At 54.3% G+C, this 14,275-nt stretch overlaps 1 protein-coding gene across 2 annotated transcripts in view; it reads left to right on the top strand.

Annotated features, from left to right (window-relative positions):
• LRRK1 (leucine rich repeat kinase 1) overlaps positions 1 to 14,275 on the top strand; it is a 120,993-nt gene that overhangs the window by 85,154 nt on the left and 21,564 nt on the right. For both annotated transcript variants that reach the window (XM_047736287.1, XM_047736288.1), the window contains exons 15-23: positions 166 to 380; positions 2,472 to 2,636; positions 3,127 to 3,299; positions 4,282 to 4,402; positions 4,684 to 4,843; positions 5,265 to 5,541; positions 9,026 to 9,197; positions 11,799 to 11,962; positions 13,202 to 13,341. In XM_047736287.1, coding sequence (XP_047592243.1) covers positions 166 to 380; positions 2,472 to 2,636; positions 3,127 to 3,299; positions 4,282 to 4,402; positions 4,684 to 4,843; positions 5,265 to 5,541; positions 9,026 to 9,197; positions 11,799 to 11,962; positions 13,202 to 13,341 — 1,587 coding nt within the window. The remainder of the gene's footprint in view (positions 1 to 165; positions 381 to 2,471; positions 2,637 to 3,126; positions 3,300 to 4,281; positions 4,403 to 4,683; positions 4,844 to 5,264; positions 5,542 to 9,025; positions 9,198 to 11,798; positions 11,963 to 13,201; positions 13,342 to 14,275) is intronic.

Consider the following 14,275-nt stretch of genomic DNA (forward strand, 5'->3'; position numbering starts at 1 on the left):
TGCAGCTTCCCTGCACTGTCCAACCCAATCGCCCTCTCCACGTCCCCCATTAGAACACGTGGAAAGCGTTCCTTCAAGACAGGATTTTGTTTCCCAAGAGCTGCGAGCGTGTTCTCGTCCATACATCAGCGGCGTCTACCTTCCCTGCTCTGTGATTTTGCCCAGGCCCCAAAGCGATGCTGTCTTACCTGCGTGCTCAGCTGCGGAAAGCAGAGAAGTGCAAGCTGATGAAAATGATCATCGTGGGTCCTCCACGCCAGGGCAAGTCCACCCTCCTGGAGATCTTACAGACGGGGAGGGCCCCCCAGGTGGTGCACAGCGAGGCCACCATCAGGACCACCAAGTGGGAGCTCCAGAGGCCAGCTGGCTCGAGAGCCAAGGTCAAGGATGGTCGGCGTGCTGAGTCCCCATGGGCGGGAGGGAGATTCCCGGGGCCCCTTCTCTCTCCCCTCTCCAGAGAGCCTGAGATTTTCACAGCCTGGAGCCTCAGGCCCCAGATATTTACAAGAGCCGCTGTCTGCTGTCTTAGACCAGCTCCTGCCAAGGGTGGTGAATAGTTTCTTAATAATTTCTTCACATGACCTCGTGGTTGTTCTGTTATAGTTAAGTGGAGGCTTCGGGCCAGTGGTTCTTAGTCTTGGCTGTCCATTAGATTTCTCTGATGGGTTTCTAACGATAGCAGTGGCCAGGCCTTGCCACTCCTGGCCCTAAGGATGGCATTTCAAAGTGTCCAGAGTAGCTGTCCCTGAGAGCAGAGAGCAAACTGCTACCATAGGCAGCAAGACACAGCTCACCTGCCCCTGATGGGGAGGCTGAGGGCGCCCCTGGAATGAATGTCCATCCCCGCTGACACCGGCTCCCACCCCAGGTTCTGAAAAGTCCAGTTCTTAAGCCCTATTTAAAACGAATCCTCTGGCGACCCCATTAATCATCTTGTTTTCTGTTCAGTATGAGCCAAAGGAAAAGGAACACGGGCTTGCCCTGGAATCAGGGGAAAGAGCCTGCAGAAGTGTTGGGGGGATAGAGCACAGCACGAGTGCTTAGCTCTTTCTCCCAGCTCAGGGAAGGAACGCACCCCTATCAAGCCTCCCTTAGCTGTTGCCGTATTTGTGGTTACACGGAACCATACCAGAACCCGGGTGCGAGGAGGCTGTTGAGGGCAAAACAGACGGGTCTTGGGGCCAGAGGCTGCACGATGGCCCCCCGTGGCCCCCAACACAGGGCCGACTAGAGACAGCTTCCCTTGCAGAGTCTTCTGCACAAGATCACTTGCCAAGTCAGGCTTTCTGAGTTCAGGTCATTAAGCATTTAAGCTATATATTTTAACAGACTCAGACACCGGTTCTCTAGAGAGCAGAGTTCCGCCTGGTAGTATCAGAACCACCACCCCTGCCCCCACAGGACTCCCTAGGAGTGAATCTCACTAACTCATGTCCGGAGGCTCTTAAAAACCACCCAGGATCTCTGGATTCTCTTCTGTTTCGTTTTGCTGGGTTTTGTTTGTTTGTTCTGTTTTGTTTGTTTTTGTTTTTTGAGTAATTACTCAGTATCACTTTCTTCCAGCCGGTCTTCAGCAAATGATTGTCCAAGGTCCGAGGGGTGAATTGCTGTTTCCATCTTTCCTGTCCCTCGGCCCCCACTTCCTTTCAGCCGGCGCTATAATTTCCCCTCCTTTGTCAAGGGACCACCAGCACCTGATCTCTCGAACGCGGAGGCCTGTCCCTGCCCGTGTGTCTGGGCCCTCAGCCAGTTGAGAACAGCTGTCCGTTTTCATTCCTTTGCAAAAGCAGGTCAGCACGCCTTGTCTCGGCGGCCAGCGTGCTACGTCGTGGAAACGACCCTTTGCTGCAGAAGGCTGCCGTCTTTCTGCTCGGGCCAGACTCTGAGCTCACAGGATGACAGAGAAACCACTGTTTACACAGCCTTTCCCGGCAACACAACAGCTAATCTTTTGTTTGGTTCCCACGATGGGACGGCTTCCCATCACCCTCGGGGGGCGGCTTCCCACATTGGGCGCTGTACTCTGCCCGTGTCCTCGGCCACGCCCTCGCATGGATGAAGGTTAAGCCTTGGCGTGAGCATCAACGTCAGCCCCGGGGGGTTCCCTCCAGCAGGAAGTCTAACCGTCTGCTGCAGAGACAGAGACACAACCGTGTCCCCAGTGTTCCACAGACATAGGTGGACACAAACACCCCAGCCCACGGGCACCCACCTTCCAGGGCCTGGCCCTGTGCTCTGTGAGCAGTAGATAGAAGCTTCCAGAAGTCCCACCTTGGCACTGCTGGGTCCCTTTCCCTCGCTTGGGTTCCTTGATTCCCAAGAGAGACAGCAGGACTGGCCGAGCCCTTCCATGGCTGTGCCTTTCTTAGGCCCCAGGCGTAGCACCGGAAGCTGTCGGTGACCTCAATGTGGCTGTGACTATGGCTGTGGTCCTAAATGCCTCCTAAATGCAGCTCTTGTTGCTCAAGCAGGTGGAGTCTGTGGAATTCACCGTCTGGGACATTGGTGGCCCTGCAAGCATGGCCACCGTCAACCAGTGCTTCTTCACAGACAAAGCCTTGTATGTGGTGGTCTGGAACTTGGCTCTGGGCGAGGAGGCCGTGGCCAGCCTCCAGTTCTGGCTGCTCAACATCGAGGTGAGGAGACGCCAGACCCTCAGGTCGCGGGCCTTGGAGCCTCATGGGGGGCCCACCACTTCTCCGAAGCATCCCCCTTTATGTGGGGGGGAAGGAAATGGTCAGGGGGAAACGCTGGGCATCATGGCGGGCGTTAGGAGGGCCCCTGATTCATAGGTCACCATGGAGCCCTTAAAACCCTCCTCGGCCAGATGGCTGTCTGCGCCCTCGTCATTTTCTTCTACCTTAAATTTAAGAGCCCACCCCCACCTTGGACCCAAAAGGAAGACAGAGCCCCCCGCCCTTTCATGGGTAAAGATGGTAAGAGCCTGGATGCAGGCCAGGTCACAGGTGGCAGACACACCGGCTGAGGGAACAGAGATCCAGCCCATCTGGGATGCCTCTCCTGGAACCTCTCCGTGCACAGCATGCCCTCGAGGTTTCCGGAGGTTTCCCGGGAGCTGTTTCCCAGTCCCGCGTCTGTGCTCAGCTGTGGGGCTGTCTTCGGCAGGCCAAGGCCCCAAACGCAGTGGTGCTGGTGGTCGGGACGCACCTGGACTTGATCGAAACCAAATTCCGAGTGGAGAGAATCGCGACGCTGCGCGCCTACGTGCTGGCGCTCTGCCGCTCGCCCTCCGGGTCCCGGGCCACAGGCTTCCCCGACATCACCTTCAAACACTTGCAGTGAGTGTCCTGCGCTCTCGCACCTGGTGCCCAGCGGCTGCTGGGGCTGCGGCGCCCTCACATGTCCGTCTTCCCCGCCCCGGGCAGGACAAGCTCCCGCTCGTGGATTGGCAGGGCAGAGCACGGACACCCCCTCCCCAGGTGTGTGGGTCCCCCCTACCCCATGGGTCACCTCTTCAGGGTCCCCTCCTTGCCTGTGGCCCGTGTTGAGCGTGCACGGCCCCCATGAGACCCAGATGTAGAAAGTTGTGTACCACCTGTCACATTTGCTGATCTCGGACGGATCACAGACCCCCCATGTGGTCCTGGTCCTCACGTTGGGTCTGAGTGGTCCGAGCCAATGCCAGTGGGATCAGGGCCCTGAGCTTGTTGCTTCTCTCCCCTCCTGCCCTTGGGCTCCTGACGGTCCCGTGGGTTATGGGGACCATTGTGCCCTCTTCACAGATGATGGAAGGAGCTCAGTGAGTTAAGCACGACTTCTGTCGTAGGAAGCAAGTGTGGGTTGCTATGCTGTGCTGGGGGCTCTTGGGTTTCCCCCCGCTTTGGGTGGGGTGCTGCAGTCTTGGTGCAGGGATGAGCCTGGGGTCACTTCCGCTTGCCTCAGAGCACAGGATCGGACTGACCCTGATGCAGAGCTTCAGGACTCCCTCATGTGCCCTTGAGAACACCCCTGATGCCTGTGATAACAGGACCTGGTCCAACCCGCCTCTGCCTTTCCAGCTTGTGTCCTTGGGGGTCACCTTGCACCTTCGGGCCTCACATTCCTCCTCTGTAAAATGGGTGCACTCAGGACACGGTGCGTCGCTCTCCGCACAGAGCGTTGCACCAAGTGAGCCCTTAATGCGTGTCTCTGCGCTCACATTTCCCGGGTCCTTTTAACATGCCAGCGTGAGGGACAAAACCCGGGGACACAGAGATGCTGCCCAGCTTGTCCGGAGAGGAGCCGTGTGGCGAGGGATCACATTCTGTTTTGCACTCGCAGCGAGCTCTCCTGTAAGAGTCTGGAAGGCCACGAGGGGCTGCGGCAGCTGATCTTCCATGTCACGTGCAACATGAAGGACGTGGGCAGCACCATCGGCTGTCAGAGACTGGCGGGGAGGCTGGTGCGTGCTCAGGCCTCCGGCTGCAACCCGGGGTGGGGCGCTCCCTTTCTGTCGGGAATCCCAGCACCTATGCTGCGTGCTCAGTCACGCTGGTCCCCGTGCAAGCAGTTTTGGGGGAGGGGTGTGCAAGGGTGCAAGGTTGAGGGGGTGCAGGGGTGAGCGGGTGAGAGGAGAAGGTCACCCACTCAGACCTCCGGGGAGCGGGGGGCAGCAGGCGGGGCCGGGTAGGCGGGGCGCGGCTCGGGAGCTGTGGAGGCCCAGCCAGCCCGCCTGTCACCCAGATCCCCAGGAGCTACCTGAGCCTCCGGGAGGCCATGCTGGCCGAGCAGCAGCGCCGCAGCCTGGGCGACGACGTGCAGTACCTGACGGACAGGCAGCTGGAGCAGCTGGTAGAGCAGATGCCCGACAAGGACATCAAGGACTACGAGGACCTGCAGTCCGGTGAGCGGTGCCCCAGAGGGCGGCGGGGGGGTGGGGGCAGGGGGAGCCCTGGGAAGGGGCAGTCCCATGTTTCACTGCTTGGCACCTGTCTGCAAGTGACTGTCAGAGCACTTGGCGTGGTTGTGACACGAAGGGGGGTCCGTGGTTTAAAGAGTAGGGACGTTTGCAAAGATGGGATCTGCGAATGCTGGAGGTGGGCGGGCCGGAGCTCCCCAGCCGGCCGTCAGATCAGCAGGTTGGCAAGAGTTCCAGGGTGCCACTAGGGCACACGGGACAGGGCATCAGAGCCATCTGCAGGGCCACGTGTGCTAGGGGCATTGCTTGCTTCCCAAGAATAACCAGTGACCCGGCCCCCTAGGGACTAGGTCACCCTAGAGTCCCTGTCACCCTCTTTCTGACGCTGCTCCCCTTCCCTGGGTAGCCATCAGCTTCCTCATAGAAACTGGCACCCTGCTCCACTTCCCGGACACCAGCCATGGCCTGAGGAACCTCTACTTCCTTGACCCCATCTGGCTGTCTGAATGTCTGCAGAGGATTTTCAACATCAAGGGCTCCCGGTCGGTGGCCAAGAACGGGGTGATCCGGGCAGAAGACCTCAGGATGCTGCTGGTGGGGACCGGCTTCACACAGCAGACAGAAGAACAGTATTTCCAGTTCCTGGCCAAGTTTGAGATCGCCCTGCCTGTGGCCAACGACAGGTGAGGCCGCGGCCGGGCCACTCATGCTGCGTCCCCAGGGAAGGAGTGGGGTTTGGGGTCACTGGGGGCTTGACCAAGAGCTCCAGGCACAGGCCGTGGGGACGGATGACCTGCCCGCCTGGGCTGGCCTCTCCTTTTTGGGCCCTGTGGGGGGGTCTCTTTTCAGGGGCTTCAAAGAAACACATTCACTGAAAAAAAAAAATGCAAGAAAACATGCATGAATGGCATTAAAAATATCTTGCAGGGTGCGGGGGCTCATATTTTAGAGAGTGGATTGTTTGGTTATTTGGTGAATGCAAATGGGATAAGTGACAAGGAGACACTAATTATACAGCCTGGTTTCCAAATGCAGGGGGGCAGGGCCCGGGGTGGGGGTGGTACGTGTGGGTCCCATCCAGTGATGCTGCCTTTGAGCTGGCTGGGCACACAGGGCCTCCGTGTCCCAATTTCAGTTTCAGCTGCTTCCTGGGTCTGATATTGATGTTGCCCACAAGGCAGTAACCAGGACCCCAAACCCGCAGACCTTTTCCACGCACGTACTATAGACTGTGCCACCACCTGCCTCCCTAGAGCTAGAGCTAGTCCTAGAGCTCTGGGGTCATGCCCACTTGAGACTCTTGGGAAGCTGGCCTGGACCCTGTGTGGCCAGCCCAGAGACTCCACCTGCATAGACTGGGCCTCTAGGAGCCAGAGCTGGGCCACCGTGCCCGAGGCACCCCGCAGATTTCCACTCAACCTTGTAACTGTGGGAGAGGGCCTCTTGTTCCTCCAGCCCCCTGGGAGCCATGAGGGGATCTAAAAGGAGAAACCCCAAGGAGGGATTGAAAGTCTGCATGATCCCTCATATCTTGAACAAGGGATGTCTTTGACTTTGGTCCATGCAAAATGAGGCAGCCTCTAAGTTTACAGTATTGCCGAAATCAGAGAATTTTCCAGTTATTTTACCAACAGGTAAGAGGAATGAGGGGTTACCAGGACTCAATAAAAGCAAGTCGGTTCTGCACACACGTATGACCGGTTGAACCATAAAATTACCCAGGTTATGGCCGAGTCTTCTGGAAGGCTTATAGTCCGGTGGGTGAGACCACAGGGCCAGAATGCTTGCATACGAATCCCAGCTGCCTTTCTTGTCTCATCTGTACAACAGGAATAAGACTATCGTCAACTGGTATTATAATTATTGTGAGGATTAAATCAGATAATACATGTAGAATATGAGAAGTGTCTCTTACCCTTAAAAGCTCCAAAGATGGGCCGCCTGGGCAGTTCAGTTGTTTAAGTGTCCGACTCCTGGTTGCAGCTCGGGTCACAATCTCCGGGTCTCGAGATCAAGCCCCAAGTCGGGCTCCTTGCTCAGCACAGGGTCTGCTTGAAATCTCTCTCTCCTTCTCCCCCTTCCCCTGCTAGTGCATGTGCACACATGCGTGCTCTCTCTCGCTCTCTCACTCTCTCTCTAAAATAAATAAATCTTAAAAAAAAAAAACAACAACCTCCAAAGACATCAGGTGTCATAAGCATTATTATTGTTACCCTCCCTCTATATTAAGTACTCAAAGCCAATGGCATCTGGTTCCCTAGAAAGTCACAAATGTCCGGGTATTTTCCATTTTAGCACAGGTGTAATGGTTCCCTTGTGCCCTAGGCAAGTTCCCTCTCCTTGCACATGAACGTGTATTTGGTTAACAGTGCTGCCCAGCGTCTCTGAGAGCTCCTGTCCCACGGAGCTCCTGGCAGTCACGGTGGTGTAGCGTGAGCTCGCTCCTCCGTAGAGACACGGTCGTTCCCCCCCACACCCCGCACCGACCAAGGTTTTGTTCAGCAGACACAGGAAGAATTTGCCTCTTCCATCCCCATCTTGCTGACCGTCTGCTCATCCCCCAGTTCATCCTTTCGCCACAAACGATCACTTTCCAGCAGGTGAGCCGGTGTCGGTGGTCTGGAGCAGAGCAGCCGTGGCCCGTCGGCTGGCATCTCTCCTCTCCCATGCTGGCTTCGGAGCGGTCTCTGCCTTTGGCCACATGGAGCAGCTGCTCAGTGTGGGCTGTGCCGGTGCCCCTGGGCCCAGAGCCCACTCCCTCCCCTCACTCGGCACTACCCGGGAGAGAGGGAAGCTGCAGGACGTGGCCGGTGTGAGCTCCACGCTGAGTGTGGTGTGGGCGGAGGAAGTGGCATAAATCATGGCAAGGCACTGATGAGGACCTCTGGATTGGGGAGGGACGGGGAGCAGATGTACAAGGACTTTTCAGAACGTGAAGGACTAAGTCAGACTTGGGTAAAGGCCTGGGGGTGGAGGGAGAGACACTCTAGCTGGGGTGAATGAGAAGGTCCTCTTACCCCCAGACCCGAAGTGGCTGAAAAGGACCTGAAACCTCACTGGCTTGCCCTGTCGGGCCCCCACCACCACCAACCCTGTGGGGCAGGTGTCCTTTCTCTTCCCATGTCAGGAAAGGAGAGTCTGCATGGGGTTGCAGGGTTGAAGGCACAGAGCTGGGATGGACGCTTCTATGATATTTTCAGAATAGAATCCAGAACATTCTAAAGACACTTTATTGGAGCTAAACTGATATATTTAAAAGCTTCAGGGGAACTGAAGGCACAGTCTTTGTTCAGAAAAGAACCCACAAAAGGCCACCCCATGCCTGCTCCCGCAGCTCCCTGCACACAGAAGATTCTGGGTTTCAGGCACGCTCTTGGAGGGGCCTCCCCAGTTTCGGCTGTTGTCAGCTGACTCGGTGACTCAGCACTTTTATGCTGAGCAAGAGGGCTCTCATAAAACATCCCTCCGTGCACAAACAGCCTCATTCTAACTTTTAAGGCGATGGTGTTATCTCAGCCGTCCAAGAACAATAAATAGCTTCGAAGGCCAGAAACATGACTCTGACCCCAATGTCTCCATGGCCCTTGGAACTGTGCGGCTGTATTTGTGTTTCCTTCGCCATCCAAAGTTAATTTTAAGCAATTCCCCAGTCACAGCCCCCTTTGCAGTGAACAGACTGAGACTTACTATGTCTGATGTGTTTATGACCACAGACTTTCTCATGTCTTACCTTAACATATTCTAGTCGCTGTCCTAGAGGTCTTTCAAGAGGTACCTTTGCTGTCCCCTTCTTCATTTCCTCTTGGACCATTTATTCTCAAACACAGAAACTACCCTGTCTGTCTAAAAGTAGAATTCCAGGGGCACTTGGGTGGCTCAGTTGGCTAAGCATCTGCCTTTGGCTCAGGTCATGATCCCAGGGTTCTGGGATCAAGCCCTGAGACGGGCTCCCTGCTGAGCAGGGAGTCTGCTTCTCCCTCTGCCTCTGCCTACTGCTCTGCCTACTTGTGATCCCACTTTCTCTCTCTGTCAAATACATAAATAAAATCTTTAAAACAAACTAAAAAATAAAAGTAGAATTCCAGAGGCTCTGCAAGGGGGAAGGCACTGGGGCAGGGGTCCCAGGCCAGGCCACACCGTTCACCTGTCCCCATTGATGTGTTCCAGCTACCTTCTGCCACACCTCCTTCCATCCAAACCCGGCCTGGACACTCACGGCATGCGGCACCCCAAGGCCAACACCATTCAGAGAGTGTTTAAGATGAGTTTTGTTCCCGTCGGCTTCTGGCAAAGGTTTATAGCACGGATGTTGATCAGCCTGGCGGAGATGGACCTGCAGGTAGCGGCCATTTCTACCCCGGGGGGGGTGGGGTGGAGGGAAGGGGAATGCACGCAGGGCACCCAGAGCTGAGCTCTCCTGGGAATGCACGCAGGGCACCCAGAGCTGAGCTCTCCCAGGAAGGAGAGGCCCTTTGCTGGAAGGGGTTGACTGAAACCCCTTTTTCTGTAGCAAAGCTGCTGCCTTAAGCCCAGGAGGCCAACATGAGCACAGCTGCCTTCTCTTCTGTGGCTGGCAGACAGACCCCTTTGCGCCCTTCTGTGAATAAGAAACCAGCCCCTAGCTGGCTCAAAGTCCACATTTTAGGAGCTGTGGTTGTAAACCAGTCCACATCAGAAATCCCCTTGTTAGAACAGAAATGTCCGGGCCCCCTCCGAGGCTCCAATGCAGTGAGTGAGGACTGGGAACCGGCCTTTTGCGTATATAACCATGGTCCCCCGCGATGCCCCGGGTTTGGAGACCACACTTAGAGAACCGTGGCTTTGCCGCTCAGGCAGTGGCCTGAGCTCACCTGGGGAGTTTCTGACAGACACGGACAGAGGGCAGGCTGCCTAAATCAGACTCTCTCGGGGCGCCACCTAGGCATTGGGAGTTTTTAGAACTTGCCAGGTGATTTCACCGTCAAGTCCGAGAATGACTGGTGTGGATCTTTAACTTGGGCTGGAAGCAATGAAGACCTGACCCAAGCAGTTCCTTTCCGTGGATTCACCCGGTAGGGGGTCAAAAGGAGTGCTGGCTTTCCGCCACCCTTAATTTCATGCAAAACAGTAACACGGAAGTAGTATTTGTCTAGAATGGCGTTTCTCAAAGTGGGATTCCAGAACCTCACCTGGGAACTTGTTAGAAATGATGGGTATTAAGGAAGGCACGTATTGCCTAGAGCCCTGGGTATAGTGCATAAACAATGAATCTTGGAACACTGAAAAGATATAATTAAATTAAAAAATAATAAAATACAATGGTAAGGAAACAAATAAATATTTAAGATTTCTCTAAAAAAAGGAAATGCAAATCCATGCCCCCCACACATGTACCCACTACGTCAGAAACTCCAGGACGGAGCCCAGTGCTCTGATTTTCACAAGCCTTCCAGAGGATTCTGACCCAGTATGAGCACCCCTGGCAAAAACTTGGAATATTTGATGCTAAATTCACTATGAATAATTGTTGAATAACTGATGCTAAATTCACTATGAGTTTTATTTTTGCCACATTCTAATGAAAAAGGCCCTTATGGAATTAACAACCCCATGGCTGACTAAAGATGTTCTTTGATCTTCTGAACATTTTACTGAAATGTTAAAAAATCAATACAAGAGCCTGAAAATCGTAACTGCTATGGCCCATGTTGTGGGGGGTGGGGGAAGGGCTTGCTTGCAAGGCTTGGGGGGCCCAGTGATAATGGGAAAAGTGGGTACAGGAGCTGGCTGGTCTACAGTTCTGATTCGGTCACTCTGCCCTCCCTTTGAACTGTCCTCCTGCCGCGTTCTAAGTGGGAGGTCACAGAATACAGCGTTGCTGTCATCGTGGGAGGCCTGAGCTCCCAAGTGGGCTCCTTGAGGGAGGGTGGGGGGCCCAGCTGGGCGTGGGGGCGGGCGCCCTTCCAGGCGGCAGCCCTCCCTCCCAATGAGAGGAGAAGTCCCATTAAAATTCAGATGAGGAGGAGTTCAGTCTCAAAAGTAGTCAGAGGCATACAAATTCAAGCAACAGATGAAATGTTGACCACTTTGCACGTCTCAAGCCCCAGACTGAAGCCATAGTGGGCAGCCCCAGAAGCAGGACACATTCCCATGCCGTGGCCTGTGTATATACTGTCGAATTCTTCCCACAGCGGCTCCTCGGTCCATATCCAGAGCCTAAAAACCGTTCAGACCCTTGGGCGCAGTAATCCTACCGCTAAAAACGTGAGCGAAGGAAATCACTTGGAATCAGAGAACGCTTTGTGACTTTTCCTGGATCATTGGCCTGGCTTGCTTGAGGGAGCAGACGATGGGAACAATCCAGACATTCCAAGAAACGAATGATCCGGAAGTCACTATATTTCACAAAACACTGGGCTTTAGAAAAATGACTGTTATGTGAGTTTTTTAGTGGCCTAGGGGAAATGAAGTTTTTGAAAGCATCCGAAATGAGAAATTTAGAAAATTAGAAATACAAAATTAGAAAATATGGCTTCGGCCATTTCCCAAACATATACGTAGACAGAAAAAAAAAAAATCTTGGAATAAAAGACACCAAAATCTTTCTGCTTAGTGTTAAGTTGTTTTGGGGTTTTTGTTTTTGTTTTTTGTATGTTTTCCTGTATTTTCTACATTTTTCTAACATGAATTTTTGCTTGTCAAATCAGGGAGGGAAAAGGTTTGAAAAAGAAGAGCCTATTATCAGTCCTTTGGGAAAACTGTGCTCCCAGAGTGTTGTGAGGACCCCTCCAGATCGTGCACTGTTTAATTTGGCAACGGGATGTGCGGTGTGGTAGGAGGGAGTTGGGGAGGACGGGCGTCATTTATCACGATGGGACCAGGCCGGCCTCTTCAGAGCTCTGTCCGGCACTGGCGAGGAGGCTGGAATCCGTAAGCAGGGTCTTTTCTCTCTGTCTTTCAGCTCTTCGAAAACAGGAAGAATACTAAAAGCAGACACAGGAAAGTCACCATTTATAGTTTTACAGGAAGCCAGAGAAATCGCTGCAGCACATTCAGAGTGAAAAGAAATCAGACCATCTATTGGCAGGAAGGGCTCCTGGTCACTTTTGATGGGGGCTACCTCAGGTAGGAATGGTCGGAAACGTGCCTGACTGGGTCACCATGGTGCCGTGGGAGCAGCCCCCGAGGCAGCCTCCTCCAGGGGACCATCTGCTTGGTGTCCAAAGTTCTTCCAAGAGCAGCTTATCATGGCAGCCTGCTAGAAAGAGGAGACCCTCCCCAGCAGCTGTCCCAAGCTCCCCCATCTCCTCACCCCTCTTCCTCTCCCCTGGCAGGACAGGAAAGGTGAAGGGAGGTATAGTGACCACAGCCCAGGACTTGAGGGAAGTGGGTAGCTACTGAGCTCTGGGGTAAGAGATGCCGGCAACCCCGTGGTCACTTAGGGGACACCTTCAGGAGCCTTGCTGCCATCTGGCCCTGTCCCCTGGTCCTAAGCGATGATAGCCCAAAGGACGCCATTGATCCCTCACGTGACATAACAAGATACATAACTTAGCTCCCTTTTCCTGGTTTCTTTCCGTTTTTGAGAGACACAAAGACAAAGCCAGCTCGAGAGGTTTGATAAATGACTTTTAATCAGCTTTAATAAACACACAAGATGGTTTTGTATTTACACTGAGTTTTTCAAAATACTGTTCAGCTCCATGAGAAGGGAGGGAGAAAGGATCTTCTCTTGAGAGCCTGACTTGAACCTTTCTCGGTGGCTGGTGCTTTCGTATAGATGTTCCCAGGGGCGCCTGGATGGCTTAGTCGTTGGGCATCTGACTTCAGCCCAGGTCATGATCCCAGGGTCCTGGGATCAAGCCCCATGTGCGTTGGGCTCCCTGCTCAGCGGAAAGCCTGCTTCTCCCTTTCCCACTCCCCCTGCTGGTGTTCCCTCTCTCCCTGTCTCTGTCTCTGTCAAATAAATAAATAAAATCTTTAAAAACTTTTTAAAAAAATGGATGTTCCTACTTAAAGCTCACAGCTGCCACCTGGCAAATGAGTGTCTTGTAGTTTAGAGAAGGTGAGAACCTTCCCCAAGGTCACCCGTAGGGGTGGATCCCTGCCTGAACATACCTTCCTGCAAAGTCCCCGTGATGTCTGCGTCACTGGACTGGGAAGTGGTGGGCGGACAAGGCAGGGTCACACACACAAGTACACAAACACAGGGGTCCCCCTGACTGTCCTGCCTGGGCACAGGTTCCTGGGGTCAGGGTAGGGGTGAGGTGTTCCCTGGAGTTCGGGTCTCAGCCTAGAGGCAAGGAGATCATCCCAGGGCCCTCCACGGCGAGATCACAGTGGGCTCTCCCTTTTGGGTTGCAGCGTGGAATCATCAGATGTGAACTGGAAAAAGAAGAAAAGTGGAGGAATAAAAATCATTTGCCAGTCAGAAGTGAGGGACTTCTCTGCCATGGCGTTTATCACAGACCATGTCAACTCCCTGATCGATCAGTGGTTTCCCGGTAAGAGAACATTCTGGAACCAAGTCTTTGTTCAGTTAATATTTCTTTACAAATCAGGGTGGGGCTCATTCTGCGGGGAGCAGAAGTCTCACTGGAATTCAGCCCATGGAAACCAGAGAGGTCCTAATGGCCCTTTGGCAGAATCCTGATCCCTGGCGGAGCTTGGCTGTGACATGGGTTTGGGCACTATGGGGAAGATGTGGGCCCAGACCCCACAGGGCGTGTGCAGGCCTTGGCTTCCTGGCTGCCCACAGTGTTTGGGAAGACAGACAGGCCTGGATGCCCTGCCTGGTCCAAGGAGACCCTCAATGGATGCTTCACACAAGTCCTGTTTACACAGAGAGGACGGTGCTGAAATCTGGGGGGACCCAATGGATGGGGTGGGACGGCAAGGGAGCCACACCTGTCATTTTCCTTTCCTGCCAGCTCCCACCCCCAAATCTCAGAGGTGACCAACCACCACATGGTCCTTTGATCCACTTCTTCATTGACAATCCACCCAAAGAAAATACTGTTTGAAGTGAAGCTTCTGAGGCCCTCTGTTTGTTTTGCTACCAGAGTAGAGACAAACCCGCGGGATGTCCTGCGGGCGGAGGCTGCGTGGGGCAGAACTGGCAGCCTCTTCCCCACGAGCCCCCAGCCTCTGAAGGCTGGTGTGCAAGAGAGTGGAGAATGGGTTTGGATGCCAAGACCTGCTTGGCCAGTGCCCTCGCCTCTCTGAGCTGGTGTGTCTCCTGCAGCCATCGCTGCGTCCCAGGCCAGCCTCAGGAGAGGAGCATGGCAGGCCATGCTTCAGATGCATGGTCTGGACACTGGGGCCTGGGGGCCTTCTAGGGCTGATGGAAAAGCTGACCTATAAGGAAAAAAGCTTAGAAAGGGGCCCACGAGGGACACCTGGGTGGCTCAGTCAGCTAAGCATCTGACTCTTCATTTC

This window comes from Lutra lutra, chromosome 7, assembly GCF_902655055.1.
Source record: "Lutra lutra chromosome 7, mLutLut1.2, whole genome shotgun sequence".
Classification (NCBI taxonomy): Eukaryota; Metazoa; Chordata; class Mammalia; order Carnivora; family Mustelidae; genus Lutra; species Lutra lutra.